The 27072-nt window shown below is 44.4% G+C and overlaps 4 protein-coding genes across 6 annotated transcripts; 1 reads left to right on the forward strand and 3 right to left on the reverse strand.

The window, feature by feature from the left end:
• Positions 1 to 6233: 6233 nt before the first annotated feature.
• On the reverse strand, positions 6234 to 7610 carry LOC133896482 (uncharacterized). Its single transcript, XM_062337101.1, has one exon. It carries the CDS (start codon positions 7305 to 7307, stop codon positions 6528 to 6530), a length of 780 nt encoding a protein of 259 aa, XP_062193085.1. The 5' UTR covers positions 7308 to 7610; the 3' UTR covers positions 6234 to 6527.
• Positions 7611 to 13105: 5495 nt separating this feature from the next.
• Positions 13106 to 13768, forward strand: LOC133895495 (uncharacterized). The gene has a single exon (XM_062335843.1). The coding sequence runs from the start codon at positions 13106 to 13108 to the stop codon at positions 13766 to 13768; it is 663 nt and encodes a 220-aa protein (XP_062191827.1).
• Positions 13769 to 15587: 1819 nt separating this feature from the next.
• LOC133894742 (uncharacterized) lies at positions 15588 to 16992 on the reverse strand. 3 transcript variants are annotated; one of them, XM_062334906.1, is made up of 4 exons: positions 16824 to 16992; positions 16537 to 16727; positions 15864 to 15932; positions 15588 to 15751 (listed from the first exon to the last, which is right to left on the reverse strand). In XM_062334906.1, exons 2-3 carry the CDS (start codon positions 16699 to 16701, stop codon positions 15867 to 15869), a joined length of 231 nt encoding a protein of 76 aa, XP_062190890.1. In that variant the 5' UTR covers positions 16702 to 16727; positions 16824 to 16992; the 3' UTR covers positions 15588 to 15751; positions 15864 to 15866. The 3 variants fall into 3 exon arrangements, with proteins under 3 accessions (XP_062190890.1, XP_062190889.1, XP_062190888.1); XM_062334905.1 differs by having other exon boundaries at positions 15588 to 15932; positions 16537 to 16730; positions 16824 to 16991; XM_062334904.1 differs by having other exon boundaries at positions 15588 to 15932; positions 16824 to 16988.
• Positions 16993 to 17548: 556 nt separating this feature from the next.
• LOC133894832 (uncharacterized) lies at positions 17549 to 20816 on the reverse strand. The gene is made up of 2 exons (XM_062335004.1): positions 20357 to 20816; positions 17549 to 19158 (listed from the first exon to the last, which is right to left on the reverse strand). The coding sequence occupies exons 1-2, from the start codon at positions 20626 to 20628 to the stop codon at positions 17835 to 17837; spliced, it is 1596 nt and encodes a 531-aa protein (XP_062190988.1). The 5' UTR covers positions 20629 to 20816; the 3' UTR covers positions 17549 to 17834.
• Between the last annotated feature and the right edge of the window lie 6256 nt (positions 20817 to 27072).

Here is a 27072-nt window from a genome sequence, read left to right on the forward strand (position 1 = left end):
TGTGTGAGTGAGTTCTGCGACTGTTTTGAGCAACGATCAAATACCTGCGGCAGGTTGGATGTAACAGAAATCCCCAGAGTTTTGCACGGTTCATGGCAATTGATACGAGAAGGCATCGATCTGGATCAGCGTCGCATGCTGTGTAGTGAAGGCACGTCGATCCGGATCAGCCTCATGTGGTACATGCAAGCTTAGGCTTCAGTGATGTGAATTTCTAGCTCCTTTCAGTCCTTGGGTATGCAGGCAGCAGGATGGGCTCCCATAGTTCGATCTGCTACGGAGTGCTACGGCTGCTGCTGCTGTTACTTAAAGGCAAGGATCTGCATGCCTCCACGACTCATGCATGCATGTACTAGGATTTTTTACGGGTTACGTTGCTGACTTGCTTCGACACATGACTGATGAATGCGTTCTTGATGAATACCGTCGATCCCAAGTGCTGAGCTGAGTGACTTACACACATCAACCTCACAGTTAATGGCAGGCGCAGGCCGCAGGAGCTGCGAGCCTTCTTGTGGTCGATGGAGCATCGACCTGACACTGACACAAGGAAGGCGCGAGCGAGCTTGCTGTCTGCTCCGCCTCGCGATGCACGCAGTGATTCGGTTCCTGGCACGAGCTCAGTTGGCAGCACTGCACTGCAGCAGGAGCGAGGGGACGCTAGACTAGAGTTGTAGGAGCAGTAGCCTGCAGCTAGGCTCCGACAAAGGCAGGCGAGGATGGGACTGCCACCGGGGAGGAGCAACGGGCCATGATTGACGGAGATGCATGGGGCGCATGCATTGCCCGCACGCTCGCCCACACATGGAATCCGATGCCGCGCGCCGCGTGCTCTCGCTTCACTTCTTCTTGGCGCCTCGCCGCCGGCCGCCGGCCTCCATGCAGACGCGGACGCAGAGATGCAGTGCAGTGCAGGGGCAGAGGGACAAGCACAGAACAGAGAGATCCTGTCGCCGATCCGGCTGGGCAGGGCGGTGAATCCGCAACCACCGGCCGGCCGGCGTGCGATCTCCTCGATGCATGATCGATCGAACTGGCTGGCTTGCTTTCTCTTGTGTAGGTGTAGCAACACACGGCAGAAGCAACAGGAAGCGGATGGACTCGTGGGCCGTCGCGTCGCGTCGGTGACCCGTCTGTCGCTCAGCTCAGTCCTCCCCGAACGACCACGACGTGTAGGTGTTTTCTTCCCTCTTTTTTCAGATCCAAAAGCCATATGTTTGAAGGAGCTTCTGCTCCTCTGATCAAAGAGAAGCCCCAAAACACAGCCACAGTGCAACGAATTATGCGTTCATGGGGAGGAGAACAATAGGATGAGCATGTTGGTTTGTACTCCCTCAGTTATAAATACATATCATTTTAGGTAAAACATGATCTTCAATATAAAGTTTTAATTTCTATTTTTATTACAATATATTTATAAAATTTATTAAACTTGTGATATTATGAAAGTATTTTTAAAACAAATATATACATATGATTTTTAAGGTTTTCAGACTATATATTTTGAAAATTATTGTTAGTCACAATTTTAAACTTTAACTGAATATTTTTTTTAAATAACACGCATTTATGACGAAGGGAGTACCAATAACTGGATCATAATGCACGGAACGTGGTTATGCGCAGAATTCCAAGAAAAGGCTCAAGTGTGTAGTGAGTTTGGCCACCTTAATTTACTGCAAGATTCAAGCTTTATCTGCAAGGTTACTAGCCTTGGATAGTAGAGTGATAATAGAGAAGTCATATATGTTTGATGGGTTTGGGAGTACACTTTTGACCAATGACCATTCTGAACAGTAGTTTGGTCGGTCATCCTAAGGCTAGTTTCTAACATCTGAATTTTTCCTAGACAATGCTATAATTGATCTATTTCTTATGAGATTTCTATGTTCCAAATAATTGTGAGATTTTTCTATGACACGAGTTTGGGACTGTTACTCTGTCGGTGATACAGGAACCGGGGGTTCCCGAGTCCCGAGGCCAGGACAGCGTAGTGCCACATGGCACCCTCCCTCGGGGACTATCTCCCTGAAGGTCCGAGAAAAGCCAAGTCCGGAAAGAGGTGCTCGGGGTCAAGAACAGCTGGTCCCCGAGTATCCGAGAAGAGACAGATCCGGAAGGAGGTGCTCGGGGCCAAGAACAGTTGGTCCCCGAGCACCCAGAGTTCACTGAGGACCCAAGAAGGGCTAGGACCGGGAGGGGGTGCTCAGGGCTAAGAACAGTTGATCCCCGAGTACCCAGAGTTCCCCGGGGAACCGAGAAACCCCTTATCGGTGGACCCCGCAAGGACTCCACGATGAGGTGTCGGACGGTGGGAGGCTCGATGTTGTATTTAAGGGGGGAGCATGGACAGTCACGTCTAACTACTCCCCCCACGCTTGTCGTACTGAGTATGTCAGTTCCTGCCACCGCCTGGCAGGAAGGCGTGAGAATAATTAATGCGATGGGTCCCATCGCATGTTCCCTCGTGGGGCCCATAAAGAAAGACGGCTTGAAGATATCTTCGATGGGCTCGAGGCTTATCGCCTATTGCCCTGTTGTTTTAGACCGTGTCAGACCTACTCTGATCGGACGGGCATGAGAGGATACTCAGTGGCTGGCCGGTGGGCCCCCCTGTACCTGCTAAAGTTGAGGCGTAAAGACCGACGGGACCATCCAAGGGGCGCATTTTTAACCCTCTGTAATATCAACTGTAGACTAATGATGGTTATTTTTTCATTTATTGTTTATGGGAACTTGTGCTCTCGTTCTGAACACTCCTTAAAGAGCCTCTCCCCGTAGATAAAAAGGGGAGCACTTCGTAGAAGGCAGGCCGGAGTTAGAGACTTGAGGCTGAGAAAGCTCGCAAAACTTAGAACAGCAGCACCTTGCAACACAAAGATCCAGAGAAAGGTATTCCAAGAGCATTAATAATACACTAGACACACAGAAGTAGGGTATTACACATCCGTATGGCTTGAATCTGTCTAAATCATTGGCATATTTATTCCTACTAGCTGACGATCATTCGTCCCGCCTAAGTCCCACACGCACGCATTAACTCTATTTACAAGGTAGATCCAGGATCAACTCCGGCCGAATCTCAAAAAGGGTCCCTCAGGATCCCCGCTTATAGTATTCATCAATCGACATACTCACTATATTCCTTTGGAGGAACACTGTGGGATAGGCCAATGTGAAGTTTGATCCCCAAATATCCTCTTAATTTCTCACTGAAGCAACCTTGGTTTTCTTGGTATACGTAGCAAATCTAAATTTAAAAATGACCTTCTATGAGGAAGTTTGTCGAGTACCCGAATGACCGTATTATAGTTATTTTTGGAAAGCAATGATAAACTCCAGTACTATATTTATGTCATTATGTGTGTGTAGGACTGGACTTGGAGTAAATCCGGATTCAATGTTACAGAACGCTGCAGCGCGTTTGGTTTGCCGGATCAACCGTCATGATCCAGAGAAAAAGACTTGCTGCGTTGGTTGCGAAAGACGGCATGGTCCTGCGACGCCATCCAAACGAGCTGTTACGCTCGGGTTTTTCATCGGATCATGCGGCCACGCAAACCAAACGAGCTATAAATCCCCTCCTAATTTTCAGTTCAACTCTAGACAAGTGGCTGTTTTTTTAGAAACCTGGTATATATTCATACTATCTCACATATAATCACACAACTTCTATTTTTAAAGAAAACCATCTCCACTAACTAAAGAGAAAACCAAGATTCTTTCTCGTAGAAGCTAGTGGATATTACACTTCTCAAAATTTATACGGTTTCTATCATTCACAATTTTTTATATTTCGCACGGAAGAGATACTAAAATGATTTACAAGTACTAACTCTTTATATCTCTTTTTCAAAGTTAGTATTTGCTTTTCTTTTTCTATAAATTATAAAAAATCATATTAGTTATAATGTTAGAAAATGTACTCTCTAGTAAAAAGAACAGATATCTCCAATCTAAAATTGAGTTTCTCGGAATAGCATAGGAGCCCGCTCCCCCAAAACGTCATGCTCGGCAGATCTATCTCCCCCACGTTCCTCCCCCTGCCTCTTTCCCCATCCCCACACGAGCGCGCGTGGCACGCAGCTCGCACCCGCACGCCAAGAATCTCGCGTGCTCCGCCTCTGCTCGCCGGCACCGCGCCAAGCTTCTGTTCGCAACCTTCCAAATCCGCGAGCGCCATGCAGCCGCAGCGCCCCGGCCGAACCTTGGCCGCTTTTCCCCCACGCTTTCGTCACGCCTTCACGTCGCTGTCCGGCGGCCCGCGATGACAAGACTATGAACAGATAAGTTCGCGTGCTCGATTGCTTCCCGAAAGTAATATTATATACTGCACAGAGAACCAGCAGATTCCGGCCACACCTGGATGATTGCATTTTGACCAGTAAACGGGGCAAGTGTCCAAATCGGCCGAATATTCAAGCTGCGATGCTCAAGTTAGCTTAACCATCCACACCAACATAGGTCGTTAGACCATCCAACCATATTCCTCATTTAGTTCTTTTTTTCTGATTCTTTCCCATTCTTATTCTTTTTATTTTCTTTTATCTCTAACAGTTTCTTTTCGAAGAGATTCATGATGAAAAAGAAGAGAGAATCCCGTCCTAGAAGAAATAACTTTAGAAACCATTTCGTGACAGAAATCGTAAGGAGAAACCGTTAAAACATTGAAGGGAACAAAAATCCCTTCACGAAAAAATTCGCGTCCACGAAAGGACTCTCTTGGGATGGTTTTAATTGCATAGGGTATGCTAAAAATAGTTTACCAAACCCATCTTTCGCTAATCAATAAGTCGACAATTGCAAGTGTTTGGTCCAGTGGGTGAGGCCGCGGTTTCCCCATCTAAACATTCCTCACCCAACCAAGCTGAGTACAACATTTGGGGCCGAGGAGGTGAGCCGCTCATCTAACCCAAATTCACCTAGGTATGAGAAGTCGATAAGGGTACACGCAAGCTATTGTTCGGCGTCGATACGGCCGTGCCACTCCACCTATCGTGGCATCGGGCATTGACAGGTGCCGTCGACCAACCCCTCTTCCTTTCCATCCGCGTGTGTGCCCCATTATGACTTTACGAGAAGGGGGGGGGGGGGGAATAGGTTGACACAGGTGATTTCGTTTATCGTTGGGTCGGCATCACCGAGGCTAATCAGATGGTGCACCCAAGATAAAACAACTCTGCTACGCGTGCTAATGAAATACCCTAGTATTTGTTGTGCGTGTTACATGTACGAGTGGCTTACACAGGTGACGACACGACCGATACAAAAAAGACGCCCACGTGAACGTGTTGGTGTCGACAAGATTGAGGGAGTTAGGGTTTGGGTTCACCAGAGGTTAGAGGAAGACTGAGGTGGCGGCCGGACCGACGGTGGACTGCGACGTGGCGGTGCAGCGAGGCGAGGTGATAGGCAAGCAATGGGTGGGATTTGTGACGAGGGTGACAAAAATAGAGCGGTTAGCGCGACAGCAGACATAGATCTAGCGACAAGGGATTCCACTGTAGACGAAGGCGGGTGGGCGAGGTGGGAGAACAAGCAATGTGACGCGGCGAGGAAGAGAGAGCGCGGTGGTTTGGCTGAAGATAGAAGAAACAATCCGATGTGTCAGATGGAGATCGGACGGACGATGTTGATCAACCGAAGAAAAAGAAAAGTTTAGACTGTTGAAATATAGCATCCCCATACAAAAACGTATTTCCAAAGTTGACGAACAAGCTGTGTCTCTCCATCCATCTATATCTATCAGTCGGTGTCATGGGACCTCATCTTATCTCATGGATTTTCTTGTATTAACTCGTGACATAACGCATGCAATCAGGACTTGAAACGTTCAACATCTCGAAGAGAAAGAGGAGCTTGAGAATGTTGATGCAAGGCGCTCCATGGAGGGAGCTAGAGCTAGAAGTAGCAAATGAGTTCATGCCGTGGAAATGCAGAGCGGAATGGAGTGGAGCACGAATTATTAGAACCCCACGCGTAGAGTATCTTGATCCCTTGAGATCTTCAAACAGTGCGTGCTTGTTGGCTGCACTAGCAGCAGCAGAGTGTAATTACTCAAGATTGATCGCTGTCGCAGTACTACTAATCTCGGGTCAAACCCAATTTTACTGTAACCAGCCACTGTACTCTCCTAGCTCGCTCTGACTAATTGGTTCAGTGGTTCATGCAAGAACCAAGAAATTGCTTGATCCAGTATTGTTTATGGATTTGGGATGCGAGACGAGGAGAGAAATATGCAGCGCAACACCGAAATGTTGAGTTCGTCTCTTGCAGCAAGTTGCAACAGATGATATGGCACTCAAATTAAAGTCGAACAAGTTCTAATCTTTTCACAATAACACAAGAGCTGGGCAGAGAAGAGATGGGCGGAGAGATCTATCTATGTCTGGCGTCTGAATCCTATCTCGGTTGCGGCGCGGGCGCACCCGATTAGCCGATCCGAGGCGGTTTTTGCGCGCGCGGCGACCGCATTTCGCCGGACGAGGTGCCGGCAGCGCCGGCGGCGGCGAGCTGAGGGTGTGGGGTCAGAAGATGTCGAGGACGTCGACGATGGCGGCGTTGCAGAGCGGGCAGCGGCCGCGGCCGGCGAGGAGCTCGCGGGCGCATGCGCGGCAGAAGGTGTGGCCGCACGGGATGAAGGCCGCGCCCTTGGCCCGCGCCATGCACACGCAGCAGCACCCGGCGACCACCCCTTTGCCCGCCGCCTCCGGCTCCGCGTCGTCCTCGACCTCCAGCAGCGCCTCCGCCGCCGGGAAATCCTCCTCGCGCGCCGTGGCAGTGCCGGCGCCGGCGCCGGCGCGCCACTGCCTGTCCGTCTGCTCCAGCAGCGCCATCAGGGAGACCCTCTCCCCCTGCTCCTCCTCCTCCGCCGCGGGCAGCTGGCTCGGCGGATCCGCAGGAGGAGAAGAATCCGCGGCCTCAGCGGAGGTCGACGCCGGCGGGGAGGTCGTGCTCGGGGCGGGCAGGGGCACCGCGCGGCGGACGAGGGGGTCACCGGCCCCAGCGCCCGCGCTAGGAGGCTGGTCATCGCGGATGATGTCGAACAGGGTGCGGGCCGCGGCGGCGGCGGCGGCGGCGGCGGAGGACGACGCCGGCAACGAGATCTGCCTCTCGGCGGCCATGGCGGAAGCGAGCGTGACCGCCGCCCGGCGCCCGGCCGCGAGGTCGTCCTCGTCGCGGAGCTTGAGCAGGTCGCGAAGGTTGCACGACCCCGCGGCGGTTGCGGGGCCCACCGCCACCGCCGGCCCCACCGCGGCGAGCTGGTCAGCCAGCGTCACGCTGCGCCGCAGCACCCTCCCCTCCATCCCCTCCTCCCCCGCGCTAACCAACCAACCAACTCGACCAAGCCCGCCTCGCCGCTCGCCCACCCGAGCCCGGTCAAGGCGAGGCAAGGGAAGCGAAGCGCCCGGGGAGCGGTGCGGGGCTTTGAATCCCGGAGCCAGTGGTGGGGGCGTGCGCTCCCCGCTGGAACACCGGAATTTGGGCAGAAATGGCTAGTTTTTGCGGGGTTTCTGCGTGCCAGCGCCTGCTTTCCTTTCCTTCCCCGATGTCTCGGTTCGGTTGCCGCTTGGGTTCGCGGCGTGGATGGTAGCACCAGCGCACAGTGGAAGGAGGGATGGGGTAATAAAGGCAGCGGGAAGGAGGGGTAAGCGAGAAAGCAAAATCTATACGATAATGTTTAAATTTTTTTTATGAGATTTTATTCTTATTATTAACCTCATAATTTAATAGTTAGACTGAAGAAAGAAATAAAAAATAAACACGTATAAGATGATCTTTTGTAAAAGTAGCGAGAAGGAGGGGTAAGTGAGAAAGCAAAATCTATATGATACTGTTTTAAAAAAATTTATAAGATTTTATTCATGTTATTTATCTTGTAATCTATTGGTTGGATTGAAGAGAAAAATAAGAGTAGGTATGTATAAGATGATCTTTTATAACACAGGATTCATTAAAATTTACTACTTCATCAAATACGGGATCTTCCGAGGTAAATTGGGTGCTGTTTGTCGGGTGCCGCGGTTGCCGTGCCCGGGGCCGGGGCGGACTGCGGAGTCGACCATCCGACGGGCACGGCTGCGGATGGTAGTTCACGCCGAGATCTCGGCGCGAATGATCCGCAACGGAGGAGGCCTGAAAAGCTGCGCGCGGCAGCTGCTGCGGCCGAGTTTGTTGGTCTGGTAGGAGCTCTGTCTGGGCCGTGTGCCGAATGGTGCCGATACGCGCAGTTGGAGCCGTTGTGCGTGTCTCTCCAGTGACGCAGGAGCAGCCGGACTGGCATTTCCAAAGGCTGTGCACAAGGAGAGAGCGGCTGTTCGCCTGTTCCATCGTAATCGGGAAAAAGGAGGGCAAGACGAAGTGGAGGGACTGAGCGAGACACAAAAAAGGACAAGGAGCTAGCGACATTATCGCATCGGCGAGGAAGGAAAGTTCCAAGTCGCCGTCACTTCCTGGTTCCTGCAGTGCAAAACATTTGGCACCATGATGACAGCCCAGGATTCGTCTCATGCCCTCGCTACAGTCACAGTTCTGGCTGCACGCACCTCGAGCACGCTTGTCAACAGTTAACAGCAGTAACATCTTGCTTCTCAGCACATAAACTGCGGTAGTAACACTGGGTAAAAGGTTAGTAGGAAAAGAACAGAAGAAAGAAAGACAAAACCGCCTGTTGAGCTCTTTAACCGGTCCTGTTCAAATGAAAGTACCACACGCATTTCCGGCAATCGAAATTTCCAACAGAGCAATGTTCCCTGACCACGACTGAAAGACTTGCATTCAGGCAGACAACGTCTCAGAATGGACAAATGTCTGACGATTTTGCATTTACTAAGTAGAGTCAGGTAAAATGAAATTGTGAGGATCATTGGGCGTTCCAAAGAAGAATGGTAGCCTTCAGTGCCCAAGTGATTAAAATGGATATACTTTTTCCTTGATATGGTTGAAACAGATAATTGACTGTCCAACTTCTTATTTAAGTGACACCAACAAAAAGCTTCTATAACCAAGCATTAACGCTGAAACATATGTCCTAAATTTTCCACAATGTAATGTAGTGCACCATTAGATGTAACAGTACCATCCAACAAAACCTTACCAGGGCCTGTATGACCAATTTACAAAATCTGACAAATGCCAGGTGCCCCACTCTGCTCATAGTTTGATCCTAAAAGGCAAACAATTGGATATGAATCAGCCTGATAAAAAGAACAGCCAAAAGCTCCAAATCGGCACACGTTGCAGTATTTCAAAAAACAAAGTACATGATGCAGTAAATTTGAAGCCCTGCGACAAAAATGGACTTGATCAAGAGCCTAAGTCTGTATGTACACTGACTGAATCCTTGGCAATCCAAAGAAGGTTTGCTAATCTCACTCATCTGCTTGTTTGGTGACTGTTATTCTGATTAGTCGTGGGATCTTATGCGAGACGTGTCTTAGCCTTCCACCCTCTCATAGAAAAGAACGTAAGCCTCACGCTTGAGAACTTCTTCTAGAGAGTCTTCCTTGATGATATCATCGTCTGCACAAAACCATGAGTGAGAGCAGCTGCTCTGCTGTTGCTGATTTCCAAGCCTTCTTGCTCTCACGTAAGCAACATAGTGTCCTGTCTTCAAGGAGTCGGTGCCACGGTGCTCTGCGACACCAACTAGACGATAGATGGAATTACCTTTGTCCGCAGAGCTGAATACTAGAGAGAGAAAAAAAACAATGAGACCAAATGTATGGCTATAAGTTATTGTAACTTGTTATGAACAATGCCATGCCTTTCTTGATCATATATCCTCATAACCAAACATTGTCAACAAGAAACCTCTATCTGATAAACATCTGTATGATCCTTCTCAAGTGACTAATCATGTAACAATGAAATTTTCAACAAATAAAGGCTCTACAACTATTAAGAAGGTCATTACAAAATACTAGGTTTATTGTATCCATTTAGCCGTCTAAATGGTGCCATGCCAACTCCCACCAACGCTAATTTTTCGTGTCTAGTAGTTCAACTTATACCAGATTGTTAGCTTCTAAGAGAAGAAACTCAAATGCTATGTATGATATGCTAACTTAGTAAGTAATTATGACATGGCGTAGTCGGCTATATCAGCAAATGATGGGGCTAAATTCTGTAAGTATGACATGTAGCCTATTTTTTAAAGATCTGTTCACAGTAGTAGAATTATAATATTGTTATAAAGTGATACAAATTAAGTGTGGTTTTGTGAAATAAAAAAAGAAAAGTGTGGTTTTGTGAAATAAAAAAAGAAAAGTGTAGTTAAACTAAAAGAAGTGTAGTTTTTTGATAAAGCGATATAAAGTAAGTGTGATTTTGTGAAACAGAAAAATAAAAATATAGTTTTATGATAGTTAAACCAAAAGAAGTGTAGATTTTTGATAAAGCGATATAAAGTAAGTGTGATTTTGTGAAATAGAAAAATAAAAATATAGTTTTATGATAGTTTTAATTATTGTAGTGTAGTTTATAAATTTTACTCTATAAATTATGATGCTAGCCATGTTCCAACTGCACATGTCAGTACTGTATTTTCTTTTCCTAACTGTATCAAGCCTGTATAAACCATGCCATGCATAAAAAGGACTACTACTGCACATCTGTCTTCTAGTCTTTCACAATTAGGAAAGCCTAGTATAGAACTTCTCTGAAACTCTACAGGATATCCCCTTCACATGCATCCAGTTTGCAAACCGTGCCAAAGTTTATTCCTTTTCAACAGTTTTCCGCTGTTATCTTCACAAAGATGATTTTGGATTTCCATTTGGATGTTTCTGTTTTCTTTGGAGTTACATTCGGGTCTTCTTGGTATTATTGCCCATTACTTCTTTTTCTTATTCAGTTGTCGGTGCTAGAACACGACGCTTACGAACTCGAACCGGGGACTAGAGTAGTAGAGGACCAGAATTCTGAAGATGTGGAGTGGTGTGACAACGAGCAAGAAGGCAAATCACACACCGATTGATCATAAAACACCTTTTTCATTCCTTCGATTATTTTATGCATTACCTAGCTGTTATTGGTTTAGCTGTTGTCATAGGTTCAATCAACTTAACATGGTAGAAGTGCCAAACCAGTTATATGTATGAGAGAGCCATCCTATCGGCAATGGCCATATTAACCTTGAAATAATCCTAGCATGAGCTGTAATCATTAGCTAGATGGTTTAAACTACATGTAAGGTTAATATTGGAGAATCACTTTTAGACATAGGTATCCTGGTTAATTGTGGAAGAATGGATTGAGCTAAGGATATTAGTCGAAGTGATGATTATGTCCGAGGCATTTGAGGAATTGTTATATGAGCCATGATTATAACATAATTTTGCTCATCCACGGGACCGATCACTTGGACTTGATCCGGTTATTGTTGTCATTTTACAGACCTGCCATGGGTTGGTTCTCAGAGTTGGACAATAGGATGACTCTATTCCACGGCACAACCTATGTAAACAACGACATGTCGTTCTTACTTGGCCAAGTAAGGACCTGCTGTTAAGACAGACTCTATGTATCAGGGACGTTACGGAAATAGAACAATAGCTCAAATCATGTTATCTTTGCTCCGATCAAGCTATGGTACCATGTGGATAAAATTGGACAAGCTCTGCATAGTTGAACTTCGAATCATTCGAATGTGATGTGCTTCCCGTTAATGAAGCTATATTAATAGGTGATACCAGCTTCATGGCAAAGTAGCACTTACTCCTCGGGTTAGTTATGGAATGAAATGATTATGGATGAATTGTTGCTACTAGTGATGCTCATATATAATCTTGACACATGAAACATGAACACTTCTTGTTGTAGTACTAGTGTTGTGAAAAATTTTATCTGTTGTTATTATATTGCACAACCTATCCTTTTAGAATTTACTTGCACTTTATCTGAGTACGAAAATACTACTCTTGCTTTAATATCATCAGACAATGAGCAGTTTAAGGATGATAACGTCATTGACGAGACTACTTTGATGAGATGACTTTGTGTTCTAGGTCCCGTGCACGCAGGCGTGTCCTGTGGTTTCTCTAGTTTCTTGGGGTCTTTTTACTGATGTAAAGTTAGCTACGATGTTCGTGTTGTAAGACTTGACTGTTAGGTCTTTACTTATGTAAAACCTTATTGTCGTGTGTAATAAAGCTGGTATTATACTACTAAACACCCAATAGATTTTGGTCTTGAAAATGTACGTGAAGTACTGTATTCCCCAGCCCACTGAACACCCAATAGATTTTGGTCTTGAGAATGTACTGCTACCTAGCTACAGGCACACGGAACACTCGGTAGATTTTGGTCTTATGTACTGCACCGTTGGAACTTAAACAACCCAAATTGGCGTTCGACCAAAAGTGGTTCGTTCATATACAAGCCTAACCACACCATGGATGTGTTACTCCTGCGTATGCTTATACAAGGCCCTCCCCTCCCTGAGGCCACGCGATGACCAAACACCCATCTCTATTTTTACTCCGATCGAGTCCCCACCTCTCCCTCTTTCTATTCGTTGCTCGTTTGTCCGAGGCGGCCATTGATCTAATTGATCTTTTTTTTAACATCAGCCCTCCTTACCTGGGGCTACATTAGAGATTAAAACGGAGGTGTGCGACACCCGGGAGTCGAATCTGGATGAGCTCGACCACATCTTTGATCCAATTGATCTAGAGGTATCCATCGCATTTCTCAGACTCTTGCATTCGTACGTACGACAACGTACCTCAGTTCGATTCCTATCATGCATCCCGTATCTCATTCTTCCGCATGGCTTACGTTTCCATTCAGCGGCCTTTATATCTAGTGTCGATGCGCCATCAGAGAGATGAGAGCATGCATTCGTTAATTTTAAGATTATTTGGTTGATCATACGGCTTGTTCCTCATTTCATCGATCGGATTCAATAATGAATGAAATGGTCATTTCGAGCCATCCGTTTTGTCATGAACACATGCCCTAAATAGACTCCACTCTTCTAAATATAAGCATAAGCATCGATCGTGCTGTCAGTGCTAGCGATGATACATTTGTTCATTTTTATACAGGGCAATTGCTATATTTCACGTAGGAGGAGGGGAGAGGAGAACAGCCCAAATAATCAATGGAGGAGAAGAAGAAGGACCTGCTCCGTCGGCTGACGATCATCTCGATCCCGTTCGTGTTCGTGGCTATCCCCTCCGTGGTGATCATCGTGGGCATGCTCTCCCCGCACGCGACAGCGCCCGGCACGGGCTCGGCACCGGCTCCGCCGGGGAAGAACCACTCGGTGTCGATGCTGAGCACGATGACCGGCGGGCAGATGATCCTGAGCTGCCGCGCGGCCTTCTCCGGCAACTGGGAGTACTTCCACTACTTCATCCTGGACCCGTACAAGCTGAGGCAGGCCTTCTTCCAGCCACAGGCCGACCCCTACGTCATCTTCTGCAAGTGGGGGTACATGGGCAACTTCCTCCAGAACGTGGTCGTCTTCAACAGCAGCGCCGGGTACGCGCCGCTGTGCCGCGTCGAGAACGGCGGGTGCCGGTACCTGTTCCAGGACGGGCACATGTACCTGGTCACCGGGAAGCACAAGGGGGCGGGTGCGCCGGCGCCGGCGCCGGCCGGGCCGCGGCAGCGGCGGGAGAAGACGCTGGTCGGGGACTTGGTGCTCAGGGAGTGCAGGCACGTGATGGGGGTGTTTCCCACCATGTGCTGGTACAAGCCCCACGGCCACGAGTACGTCGGCAAGATCATCGGCCGGTGGAAATGGTGGTTCAACTACTAGCAAGCTAGCCGATTTTATTTGCAAATTATTGTATGCACGGAAGGGAGTGAACTGCTAGTAACAAGGAGGTGTACATACATACAAATTAACTTGATGTGGCTGTACTCGAGAGATCCAGTCATCGATCGGTCTCACGTGATCGCCTCTGTGTTTTCGGAGAAAACGGGCGGGAAGGGAAAATTCTATAATAGGGTGTACATATATTGTCTATCCCTGTCGTTTATTTATATTTAGATTTGTATCAAAGTGTTAGATGAAAAAAACACATATGATATATAAAAGAATCAACAGATAGATGAGAGAGAGAAACAACCGAGATAGACGATGCATACGTAATACGTTACAAAATTGTATTTTCCAAAACGGCCGGGCTGTTGCAAAGTTGATGGGCACCCCCACACCAGCCAGCACCGGGACATGGCGACAAGCCGAGATCCAGTGGCACCATTGCAGGGAAGCGTGCTGTGTGTGCGAAACTTAGTGTTGTTGGCTCCTGGCACTAGATGACAGAAATTTTTAGCTTTTTTAAAATTAATATTTTAAAAACAGTACATATGATACTAAATTTTTTAGGAACTAATCTATTTGTCACACTAAAGTACATGACGTGACCTATCACGTTAGGATAGAACACTAATGTGATCATTTTGATCACGTCATATACATTAACGTGACTAAGTTTTGAATCACGGAATGTACTTTGATGTAAAAATATATTTGTTCTTATAAATTTAGCATCTCAAGTGCTATTTTTAAAATATGAGTTTAAAAAGGGCTAAAATAAAATATAAAAAAACTCCAGACGACGGCACGGCGCCGCGCGCGACGTCCATGCGCCGGTCGCGCACAGAGCTAACGCTAGTGCGCCACGCCACACAGTGCAGATCATAACGCTGGCATGCACGAAATCCTGTCACTTTTGGTGCAGGAAAGGCGATCGTGATCGAATTCCTGACACCCCCCTACGTCACATATCCGTGTATACTGGTACAACAACAACAAAAGAGAACTATGAAAGCAATTTGCCCTATTTTTTTAAAGACAAAATCCAGGCTCGGCTTAGGAAACATGAAATTGAAAGACTATATTAGGTCCTGCTGTTTTTCTGTAAAATTTATGCGTTTTTTGGCATTTGAACTGAGTTGCATTACGCCAACTTTGCCTAACTCCCTACTCTAAACATTATTTTTATTCGTCCTTTCACGTTTTCCGTTAGGTTTGATCTCACGTAACAACGTTGACGCGTGATCTTTACCTGAAAGTGACCGCAACACAACGCAAAATTGCTTCTGACTCGGCTATGTTTTGGAATGTAATGCGATTCCTCCTTTGTTTCCTTTACTAAAATAAACAAGAAATTGTGTGAACTTTTGAAATTGTTGCAAGTCCTGAATGGCTGAATGAATGGAAAAGGTATGAGTGAGTGTATGCCAACAAAGCCATAACAAACTTCCTTATCAGAATCTGCCTTCTTGTACAACGCTAATTCTTATCATTTTGAAAAGAACACATATTTCTCCTTCTTTAATAAAAAAAGGTGCAAGCCTTTTGAGCGTTCTCGAAAAAAAGAACACATATTTATAGACATCTGCAATGCTTAATAGATAATTCAATGGGAGACTAGGCTATCATAAAAAATTGTAGTGCAAAATTTTCGCACTAGAACCATATAAGATTCAATTATAACATTTTGCTTGATCTGGCCAAATCAGTAAAGATACAGATTAAACAATATGCCAAAAGTACCATAAAAGCATACAGTACTCTGAAGTTATATCAAATTGGCACATCAATTTGAAGTTACATCACACAGAGACTATTGTCTTGTAGCAACCATTCTGTCAAAGTATGAATGTCCATACCAAATAAGCATGAAAGTAGTGTAGGTGATGACATGACAATTTCTCTTGCGTATAGAAAATGACTAACTAAATATATTTATCATCTCAAAAGAGAATACTCTAGGTAGTCATAAGAAGGTTCCTGATATGAAAAAAGTAGTCTTAGGGAGATTCAGAGATGCACCTCAGGAATGTACTTCAGGCAACACAACTAAAAGAAAAGCAAGCTATCAAGAACATTATATGATTCCTACCCTCTAAGGCCAGGAGTCATCTAGATCCGGCTTCTTGACAAAGATCTGATTGTACTGCGGTCGAGACATCTGGAAGAAAGTTCGTTCAGGATTCAGTGTAAGATAAAAATAACAGATAAAACAAACCCTGCAAACTGAACTGCACTAGTTGATATTGGTAACTAAATCACATAAGGACATCATTTGCTACTGAACTATGTCAAGGTAGTTAGTCCTCCAAAATATATTATCCTGATGGCCGAATCACAGCAGTACCTATGAAGATTATATTCCTTAAAAATAGCGTTTTGTTCTCAAACAGCATAACTCAACTAGTACAAAGATCTAACATAGACAAGAGAAGAAAAAAAACCCTACCATTCTACTTGTCATTCAACCAACACTGAAAATTCCAAATTGTGTGGAGGGAGAGTACTTGAATTTCAAGTGTACCTCCTATGATTTCAACTGAGATCTAAATAATCATTTCATCAAAATAAAGGCGAAATTGGGCATGAATATTCTACTAGATTCACATTTCAAATAGAAACTACTGTACTCTAACAATCAAGGCCACGCAGTACCAAATTGGCCATACACGCAATGCGAATTGGGCTTGAATATTCTACTAGATCTCATTCCGGTGAAGCTAAAACGTGTAGGGGAGAGAGACGGGGAAGCTGGGGGCGCTTACGAGGTCTTTGAAGAGGAGGAAAGCGATGAGGAAGAAGAGGACGAAGAGGATCTCGAACTCGGCGAGGCGGACGAAGCGGAACACCTTGTCCACGGTCCTCGTCAGCAGCCCGGGTTCCACCCTCCTCCCGCCGCCGCCTACGCCCCCGCTCCGCTGCTGCCGCATCGCTCCCTTCCGATCGCCCGCGGATTCTTCTACCACCACCGAATCCAAGACATCAGCCTAATGAAGGCTACACACATCCCGTACGAGAGAGATGATAGAAAGAGGGAGGGGAACGGAGTTACCGGATTGCCGTCCGGAGGGCGGCGTGGGGCTGCGGCGGAGCAGAGGCCTCGATCTGTCGATCCCTAGCTGGATTCGTGCCGCTGCGCGACGACGACGGACAGGTGGAGGCGGGGGGGACGGGACGAGGAGAGAACGGATTCAGGGAGTCCCCGTCCCCGGAGCCTCTGCTAGTGGTAAGCTGATTCGCCCGAGCCCGTCCGATCTTGATCAAACGGTGGAGAACGATGAGAGCTGATGGTGAATGCGTACCGTGAAACGGGACATGAGATCACCGCAGGAGTTGGTTGGGATGCCTGAATTTCACACGGGCAAAAAAATAATTTTCCATACAATTCAAAGAAGAAGGAAAACACATGTTTCAAACGGGATTAAAGGCACGTTTGATTCACGTCTAAGTCATATTATAGATTTGTAGTTAATTGTTTGATTAATTGTTACAACTGGGAGAAACTATATTTTATTAGCTCTCTAACTCACAGATCATACACTTAAATTTTTTATTAATTTTGTTACACTTATAACTAAGAATTTTTTAATCACATTTTTTATGATAAAGATATATTTAATTAATCTTAGACGTGATAAACTTAAATTGTAATGGGAAGGAATGAAACAAAATTGTGCTTGCATTCGGGACGAGAACATCATTGGTTGCAGTGTTGAGCTTCATGAATAATCCAGGATGGGTTGCCTGTGGCAATGCATTCCTGTGCACAGACACTTGGGCAGATCAAAACTCGACGGTGTTCACTGCATCCTCAACTACTAACAGTCTCGGGGGAAATACTGGATTTTGTAATGGCAATTCGTATTACCCCTAAAAGTAAACAATTACAGGGTAACGAAGAACATCTTCTAGCTTATGCTACACTGAAAAAGAATCTCTAGAGCGTAGTTTATGACTAGAATACATTTACACGAAACAACTACGAAAGAAAAAGAAATGTCGCTGGACTGACTAAACCAAAAGATGTGATATCTTTGTATGATTCGGATAACAGGCAACCGTATCAGATGATCCACTTGGATGTAACTTGAGCACTCTGCCGTGGTTTCATGGGAATTTGGGACAAGTTCCTCTTCTTCATGCTTGAGGAGACGGTAGGGCTGAAAAAATCTTGGCTCTTCTGTGAAATGACTGCAGCCTGCAAATGCGGTTTTGTCAAAGGAATGAAGGAGTGTGACTTCGAGGGGACCCCTTTCGAAGAGTCAACACTTTTAGGCGAATCCCATCTGCTATGGTTCACAAAACGCTGTGATCTACCAACTATATCAGTCTTCTTTTCTTTTGGATTTGGAGTGTTCCGGCTTTCCCTTGTTTCAGCCGAGTACATTGTCTCCTCCCCGCTGCTAAAACCATCCTTCTCATCTCCCAATTCGGATATCTCAAGTGGAGAGGAACTGGACTGCACCTCACTCCAGCAATTTTCCTGGTAAGCAACATTGTGAAGAGCATCACAGTTGATTCGCACATTAGATGGATGTGTTTCATGTGGAGCTGACCTGTTCACCTCAATCTTGTTTTCATCAGGCATCATTTGCTTTAGGGGAAGCGGTAGGCAAATAGATCTTGGATGCCCTGGAGGAAGGCTAATATCCATGAGTGAGGCAGCTTGCTCGTTCTTAGGTTTGTACATTTTTGAGGTCAGCTCATGTTGCTCATGGAAAGAATGTGAGTCAATTGAATGTGAGTCAATCGAATCCTTTTCGCCATATGAAATCTTGGCAGATGCTGAACTGCAAGATCCATGCTGCCATGTCAGTCTTGGTGGAATCTGTGATGATGACAAGACATCACCACCCTCTCGCTCTGTGGTCTTAATATAACAAAGATAACCAAGAGAAGAACGCCCCACAGGAGTCGTCATTGGCTTGCTAACATCTTCTAAGCTGCCGTTCCAGTGCTGTTTTAACCATTCACATATTGCAGGAATAGGGATCCCAAACTGTGCCGGCACATCCCTCCTTGAGGCAAGGAGCGCAGTTGATGATGCAGAAGCATACCCTGTAGGTGTAGAAGGTGCAAGCTTCATGGGATCACAGACCATAAAAGCTACATTTCCGTGCATATCAAACCCAGCAGATCCAGGATGCCATGAGACTTCATCAGTTGAGAACTTTATAAGGTTGTCTGTAGCTATTACAACCTTCCCCTCGCCTACAGCCAAATCCCATCTGTTGAGGCCCAGTAGCAAAACTGTACTGCCAAGGTCCAAGCTGGGGTTCAAGCACGTTTTCAAGAAATGAGGCTCTTGCCCACGTACACTCGAGTCATCACCCAAAACATCAAGACGAACTACTGTAAGGTCAAGAATGGAACTGGTAATAAAGAATCTGAAATGAAGAAACAAAATGAGGAAGGGTAAATATCATAGGCAAAGGCATGTAAAACAAAACCCCATTCGAGCTCTTACACTTGTTTAGCTTATTCAAGCTCAATAACAAAGAGAATGTACATTGTATCTTTTTTCTTTACAAGAACTAGTTCTTTAAGATTTCCTACCCTTTCTTCGCATAATCATACAACTGATGTTTTGAATGTTAAGTCAAGAATGCATTAAAAACATGTCCTATGCCCATCAATCAAGTGAATAAATAGATCCAAGGAGCACTTTCAGCAGATATTACCTCCCACAAATTCTTATGTACCCATTAGCCAATCAGCAATCTAAAATTGAATAGAATTTATGCCAGCTTGTACAGAAAACAGAAAAGCAATCCTATGCCAGCCTTAATGCTATCTATTGTACAAACAAGCTTTAGTTCTTCGTCTCTTACAAAATGGCATCATGCAGTCAGGCTGAGAGCCTGAGACAGGGAGCATATTTTTCTATTGTAACACTGATCCATAAGTCTACTACGGAGTAGTAGATCTTTAATCTCACCAAAATCCTATCAATAAGATAGCATAATCCATTTATACCTGGCTATATTTGCTCCTCACCAACCAAACAAAATCAAAATATTATCCCCACCCGCATGCACAGTTGCTACAATAACTAATCACATCAACAACATTAAGTTTTTCTAAGTCCATGACCGCAAGCCAAAAATAATTTCCTGAACCAAATGGAAGTCAACCCCAGCACAGTGGCCAAGTCTAGATCGTCCACGCAAAAAAAAGCACACAAACTCTTTTTTCCTCAAATGCTGAAACCAGGCATGCCCTTGGCAGATAAACTCACAAAAAAAATTTGAATCCTTTCTAACAACATTGCACCTGGGAATTACTAAAGAAAATCACCAGCTTTCAGTTCACAAATAACAATAGAAAAATAGATCCTTTTACAGTTTTACACCAAGGTCAAAGTGCGACATTGAACAATTCCAAGTACTAGAGCGGCACAGAGAAATTGCCGAAACCACTGCACATTTCGTCACAAAAATCTAATCTTTTCTTACCGCATTGCAACATCAGGAGATTGCCCGCGGCCCCAAAAAAATCTAATCGCTTGACGCCGCATTGCCCAATCAAACGATGCCGAGCGGAACTTAAACAGGGGAGCCAAGAAATGGTAGTGGGGTCTCTTACCTCTGCGGCACCAGGCGGGCTAGGAGTCGGCCGTGGCTAAGCCGGACCTCAGCGGCGCCCGCCGCAGCAGCCGAGGGGATTGTGCCATGCGTGGTGAGCAGGAGGCCGCGGTGGATGATGAACCCGCTCCCGCCTTTGCCTCCGCCGCCGCCGGGGAAGGATACAGCAGCGATGGCGGCGCCCTTTGCGGCGACGAGGGTGGACTTGATCCGCTCCAGCTTGGCCCCGCCGGAGCAGAAGCACCACCCCGGGGCGTCGCCCAAGACCCCCATCGGGCGACGCTTACCTTCCCCCTACTGCTGCTGCTGCTACTACTCCGGCGGGCGGCTGAAGCGGCACACGGACGGCGACGGCGACGCCGAGCGGCTCGTCTCGACTCGTTTTGGTTTCGTGTTGCGAGAAGGGGACGGGGGACGGGGGTCGTGGTCTAGCTCCGAATGTGACAGTGTGCTCATGTCAATGTCTTTGTGATTATTGCTGCCCCCTTGACTCCTTGTTTCTTCCTGGGATACCCAAATGGTCATGTGACCTCGCATTAAACCCATGGATTCCAGTTTCTCATCAATCATAATCAATTTTTATAGTGGGCCTAAACTTAAATGCGTGCTTTTCCAGCACTGTTATTAGGCTCTAAAGTTTTTTTAATAATAGGACAGAGTTTTTAACCTCTACACCGTAAGTACACGTAGTGTGATTCATTATTACATCATTGTTGTATTATGCATGCATGTTTGAATATGCAAATAGAGAAGCAAACTACATGATAATTAAAATATCATCATCCATATAGTCTGTTATTAGATCATCACTCATTTTTAACGAAAACTTTCATAGCAAAAGCGAGTTTGTTCATTTGAAAATTGCATGCAAAAAAAATATACTTGTTTTTCTATCAAAAGTGATATCATGGCGTAGCCATATAGCTAAATATAAAGTTTTTGTACCCACAAAAATTCTATTCTTCTGCTTGTGCCCAACACCCCTAAACCAATCACTCATCATATGCATAATATTTATTGGTGTGAGCAAGTTTGACAATGTGCCAAGCTGATTTAGTGCAAGGGCAATCAAAAAACGTTTTCCTTATGAGTACAGAAACAACATTTGATATTCCTGTTCTAATTGTGTTTTGCTAGATTATATTTGGTCAGAATAACATCTCTCTCCATATACTAAAGAAATATCTTTATCTTCAATGAAAATTTTAATTGCCACATAAAGTTATTAGAGAATGATATACTTTTATTAGTCATATGTTGATATATGGATCCAATTAAGAATTGTCCGTTCGCATGTAGGTTCTATCTAGCTTGGTCACTAGGCTAAGTCATGCTATAAGTTTATCCCCTATAATTGGTCAACAGAAGGATATATGAAGCGATATGGTGCTCATTACCTGAGAAAACAAGTTGAAATGTGTCTTTGTTTATATGTGATGAGTGATTGACAAAGATGTTGATTTAGTTTTATAATTTTGAGATTGCATGGTATGGTTATGTACTGTAATTATGATCATTACTAACTAAAGTTGCAAAAAAAAAATAAAGTTGATGTGTTTGTAATTGAGTCCATAAAAATTGTACATGCCGGATGATTCAGAGCTGAAGAAAATAAACTCATTGGATGATATGGCGTTCATATGGCCGGAGCATTTCAACAAAGAACCTTCTGGAGGAGACCGACGGAGAGGAGGCGGCGGAGGAGGTGCAGAAGGAGGGTCAATCAGGTTTGTTGGCACTAGTCAGTAGCTCTGGTTGGGTCTTCACACTGGCCACCCTCCCTGGCCCCTACGTAGGCCGTCGTCTGATTCCTGGGGCAACTAGCTATCACCTCAAGGAAGAGTATAAGAGGTTCTTTGACTCGTTTAAGGGTAAGTAGGAGTCCGCATACTTCAAAATTCTTGGAGGTGGTGTATCTTCATGATATACAAGAGTTAGGTGAAACCTTTTCGTCAATATGGCTCTAGCCACCCAAGTCGAGAGGGAAAGAACGATCATGTAACATAATAGTTAGCCCGGTCAAATGTAATCGGCTGCATGTAACCAATCTCTTCCATGAATAAAAATGTTTCGGCCCTTTCTGATGGCTTCGCTGATGGCTGGAAGACCACTCGGGAGCTCTGCAGGTTTTGGACCGTTTGGTCCTAACCGATGTTCGGAATGTTCATAGAGTTTTCCCTATGTTGTCACAGCGAGTAGGCTCCGACTGGTCTGCCCTACTCGCTAGTTAGGCCTTCGAAGCACGGGACAATCCTTAGCACAATAAGTCCTTCGACGGTGACCAGCGCTAGACCTGAGTGGGGACTTATGGCCTTGTGTTCGTTGTCCCGAGCTGTTTGTACCTTTGGTATTGTGTGAGCAACGATCCCACACCGTTCATGAGCCTTTGGTTATTTGGTCGTTTTAACTTCCTGGTCGCCAAGTCCCATAGTGGTCATCGAGCGTTGTCACGTGCAGTGGTCAGAGAGCCAATCTGGTGGGGATCCGCTGGTGGTCGTGAAATCCTGCAAAACAAAGAGTCTGGTCTTTTGGAATAAACTTATAAGTTATATTCTATGCTCATCTAGAAGGTTCTACAAAATAGAGAAACAAGACCGTCTTCGATTAACCCTATACATAGAACTTGCGTAGGGGGGGTGATATTCTAGGAGTTATGTAATTCACAACCGTCCTCCATAGCTAGCTTGATCACACCAGATCGGGTGACACCGACCCCTCTATAGGGTCCTTCCCACTGGGGGGGGGGAGTTATTCCGACTTGCCTAATTTTGAATTTGCCTAAGGACGAAGTCGTCTACAACCAGTCTTTGCTCCCGCACCTTGCGGTTGTGATAGCGTATGAGGCTTTGCTGATATCAGGCAGCTCGAATTAGGGCACGCTTGTGGAACTCTTTGATCAGGTTTACATCATCCTCTCATCGTGTCACCTAGTTGTCGTCTGAGTAGTTGGCCACTTGTGGTGATTGAAAGGTGATCTCAAAGGGAAGCTTTGCCTTTGCGCCAACAACAAGGAAAAAAAGGGTTTTAGTCGTAGCCCTAGTGGGAGTCGTTCGCATCGACCAGAGTACTATGGGTAATTCATCCACCCAGCATATTGAATAGCTTTTAAGCTGATCAAAGACTCAGATTTTGATCCCTTGCAATATCATCCCATTAGCCCTTTCGACCTATCTATTGCTCTGTGGGTGTGCCACCGACACATAGCAAACTTTGGTCCTGATATCTTCGCAGTAGTCCTGGAAAGAACTACTGGCAAACTGAGTCCCATTTTCCGTGATTATACAATTTGGACTGCCAAACCATACTACCAGCCCCCGTATGAACTTAATTGCTAATGCGGTGGTGATCTTTCTGATGGGCTCAACCTTTATCCACTTTGTGAATTTGTCAATTGCCACGAACATGAATTTAAAATCGTCTGGGGCTTTAGGGAATGGTCCCACGATATCAAGCCCCCAGACAGCCAAAGGCTAAGAGAGTGGTATGGTTTGCAATGCTTGGGCTAGTAGGTTAGTATGTCGACCATAGTACTGACATGACTCGTACCATTTCATCAGCTCATGAGCATCCTAGAGCACAATGGACCAATAAATCCTTGCCAGAATGCTTTTTTGACCAGAGCACGGTACGAAGTGTGGCTTCCACATATGCCTCCGTAGATATCAAAGAGCATTGTACTCCCCTCTTCCTGAGTGATGCACTTTAATAAAACGATGTTGCTTTCCCAACGGTAAAGGCGTCTGTGAGATCATGTGATGAAAAATTAGTTTGAATAATGAAATTGATAGAGCAAAGTGATTTAGCATAATGACATTAGGATGCGCTATCAAAAGTTGAGTATGCTTTTATTAGCATGATTATTTTGCTTGGAGTTTGCATGGTGTTGCATGAACTGATGTTAAGTCAAGTCAGGAAGAACTTGCGCTCGTACTCACTTGATTCATGTGCAGGTGTTGCTCGAAGGCGAACGTGGTCGATAATGGATCGCCGAACTAAGTTTAGAGAGGAACTAAGGTTCGGTAACTAGGTTCAAAAGGAACCGATGTCGTAATGATTGAAGATATCATGCGGGACGTTTGAGCTAAAGAATAGTATACGTGAAGACAAGATTGCATGCGTGCGACTAGGTGCGTTGCGGAGAAGGGCAGGTGTACGCGAGGTCATGGGCAACTAGATTGTGTGTTCGAATGATGGAGTCGTTCGAGTACATGGCAAGGTCAGACTGCGGTCTGATTGGTCAAAGAGTCCAATCCTATAAGGAATAGAGTCCTAGTCTGAGTTGGACTCGAGCATGGGTTGGATTCGGTTATAGGTAAACGTATTTTGTTATGGTTTATGTCTGGTTAGGATACAACCGGTTGTTTCCAAATCAAGGATGGTTTGGAGGGCTATATATTGAGAGGGTCTCGATCGGTATGTGCCAGAGCCAAGAATGAGATCAGATTTAGACTTTTGATCTAAGGAGTAGATTTGTTTAGGGTTTGAGATTTTATGGAAATCTTTGTTGCAATGAAAATCAAGTTTTGTAAGTTGATGAGTTGCTGATTCAGAATTTTCTTTCTGTTATATATTCTGCGTACTTGGTTTTTGTTTTTGATTAATTTTATGTTTTTATCAAATTTCTTCTTGTTTAATCCATCCAAAACCTTTCTAAAAATATCTAGTGAGAAGGAATTCAATCCAATCTATTGATGCTTTGTCTTCTCCAGTTTTCCAAAGCCTCTAATTGTTCTTTATTAAGTATCAAGTTTTGAGAATAATTAATTCTCTTTTGAAATACGGTATCATATTTAGCAAGCAGACAACATCGATAATATGCATGTGTGCAGAGTTACAAAGTCTGTGACGAGTAGCTGTTCATCAGTCTCAAGGTGAGATATCTACTTCACATGTGTGTGGATTTTTTTTTGGTGGAGCAGATATGGCTGTTGCTTATTCAAGTTTTTTTTTTTGGGGCCTCCTATGTTGTGTTCTTCAGGGCACTTGGCAAACTTTTGAGATTTCTGGAACTTTTGACGTTGTAGAGGACGCATTGTGTGCTTGCTGTAAAGGAACCAGATTTTGGAGAATTCTGCTATATCTTGTTGGAATAACAGACATCAGGTAATCATTCAGAGTTATGACAAATGATTTATGGAACAATATATATGGAACACTTCATTATCTACTTTTGGATCCGGTGGTTTTTACTGTCAATTATCGTGAACCCATCTACTTTACTGATCTCGGATAAACCAACAGATCACCTTTGTAGTGATGTATTAGAGGAGAGTAAAAGATTAAAGCCTTAGGCTTGATGCCTTCAGGTATTCGATTTACCTTTGTTGGTTAGACTGCTTTCATATCTGATTTGTTGATTTCGAAGGTGAAGTCTGAGGTTGATAGGGACAAGTACATCATAAGAATGGTAATGACTGTAAACAAGATCAATTGTATCATACCATGTCATAGTCAATGTAAGGCTAATAGTATTTGTTTTCTTCCTCACCTGTCATGTTTCTTAGAGTTGTATTTTCTGTTTGTAAGTATATTTTTTTCATCATCTGTGTAGTTTTTCCTTTACTGGATTATCTCGGATGTTTAGGTACAAATCAGTGCTCTGTGTATGCATACAAAGTTGTGTATGAGATTGTCCTTTGTTTTAGCTCTTAATCTTGTTGGCACACTAGACTTGCTCTATTCAATGTAGTCGTAACTATTAAGTCTGTGCCCTTGCTGGCGTTATAAAGATTATGGTTGCAAAAATTATTTTCACAGCTTACCCATCGCCTGTCAATTGGAATTTCATCGGCTTGTCATGGAAAAGTCACGGTTACCGTGATAACCGGTCGAAATTTTAAAAAAATTCAGACAAAATTTATTTGAGAAAATTTAAAATTTGAGAAAAAATTTGCTATTTTAGTCGCTCGGTAACCGGTTACCGAGCGGTTTTTGCGATTTATCGAGCGGTTTTTTTTTTAATTTTCCGTATTGTCGGTAATCGCTCGGTTTTGTCGGTAACCGCTCATTTTTCTCGATTTATCGAACGGTTTTCTCGATTTTCAGTGAAATTCAACAAAAAACCCAAAAAATATCTCAATCTTGTAAAATCAATAACTAATTCATCTGAGCTTCAAATGAAGTGAAACAAATTTGGTTGGTTTCCTTGTAATATGATCTACATGATAAAAGTATTTATACTCATAAAAAAGTTCAAAATTTTCTATGAGAAAATATATTTGTTAAACCAAGTTAAATGCATAGTTTACTCTTTGCTAATCCAAAAATCATGAAACTAATTTTGTTAGTCTTCTTATATGATCCTATGTCTTTTAAAAATACATTAACTCATTAATTAGTTATTGTAACATGCAGGATTGTGTAAATATGTTGCGACTAGATTAATTCATAACTAAATTAATTCATAACTGACCTATTACACCTCAAAAGCTAATGAAACCACTTTTATTAGTTATACTATGATTTACGTAGAGAAAATAATAGTAGACATGAAAAAGTTAATTACAGTGCTATTTCTTAACTTATTCACTTTATGCCTGTGAACTTTGTAAAAATTATAGAGAAATTAATAAAACTCTAAATAAAGTGAAATCAATTTTAAAGATCCTCTTAAGATACATTCTACACGAGAAAAATATGTGTTTGCATTTTAAACTCTTCCTTAACATGAGTTAATAACTGAGCCGCACACTTCAATTTTTTTTCATTTTTTTCGAA

This window comes from Phragmites australis, chromosome 16 (genome assembly GCF_958298935.1).
Source record: "Phragmites australis chromosome 16, lpPhrAust1.1, whole genome shotgun sequence".
Lineage (NCBI taxonomy): Eukaryota > Viridiplantae > Streptophyta > Magnoliopsida > Poales > Poaceae > Phragmites > Phragmites australis.

Coding starts and splice junctions, on each gene's coding strand:
- LOC133896482 (XM_062337101.1), bottom strand. CDS start 7,307: ATGGAGGGGAGGGTGCTGCGGCGCAGCGTGACGCTGGCTGACCAGCTC.
- LOC133895495 (XM_062335843.1), top strand. CDS start 13,106: ATGGAGGAGAAGAAGAAGGACCTGCTCCGTCGGCTGACGATCATCTCG.
- LOC133894742 (XM_062334906.1), bottom strand. CDS start 16,701: ATGCGGCAGCAGCGGAGCGGGGGCGTAGGCGGCGGCGGGAGGAGGGTG. Junction 15,933..16,536: donor TCCTCCTCTTCAAAGACCTC/GTAAGCGCCCCC, acceptor ACTTTCTTCCAG/ATGTCTCGACCGCAGTACAA.
- LOC133894832 (XM_062335004.1), bottom strand. CDS start 20,628: ATGGGGGTCTTGGGCGACGCCCCGGGGTGGTGCTTCTGCTCCGGCGGG. Junction 19,159..20,356: donor GCCCGCCTGGTGCCGCAGAG/GTAAGAGACCCC, acceptor TCTTCATTTCAG/ATTCTTTATTACCAGTTCCA.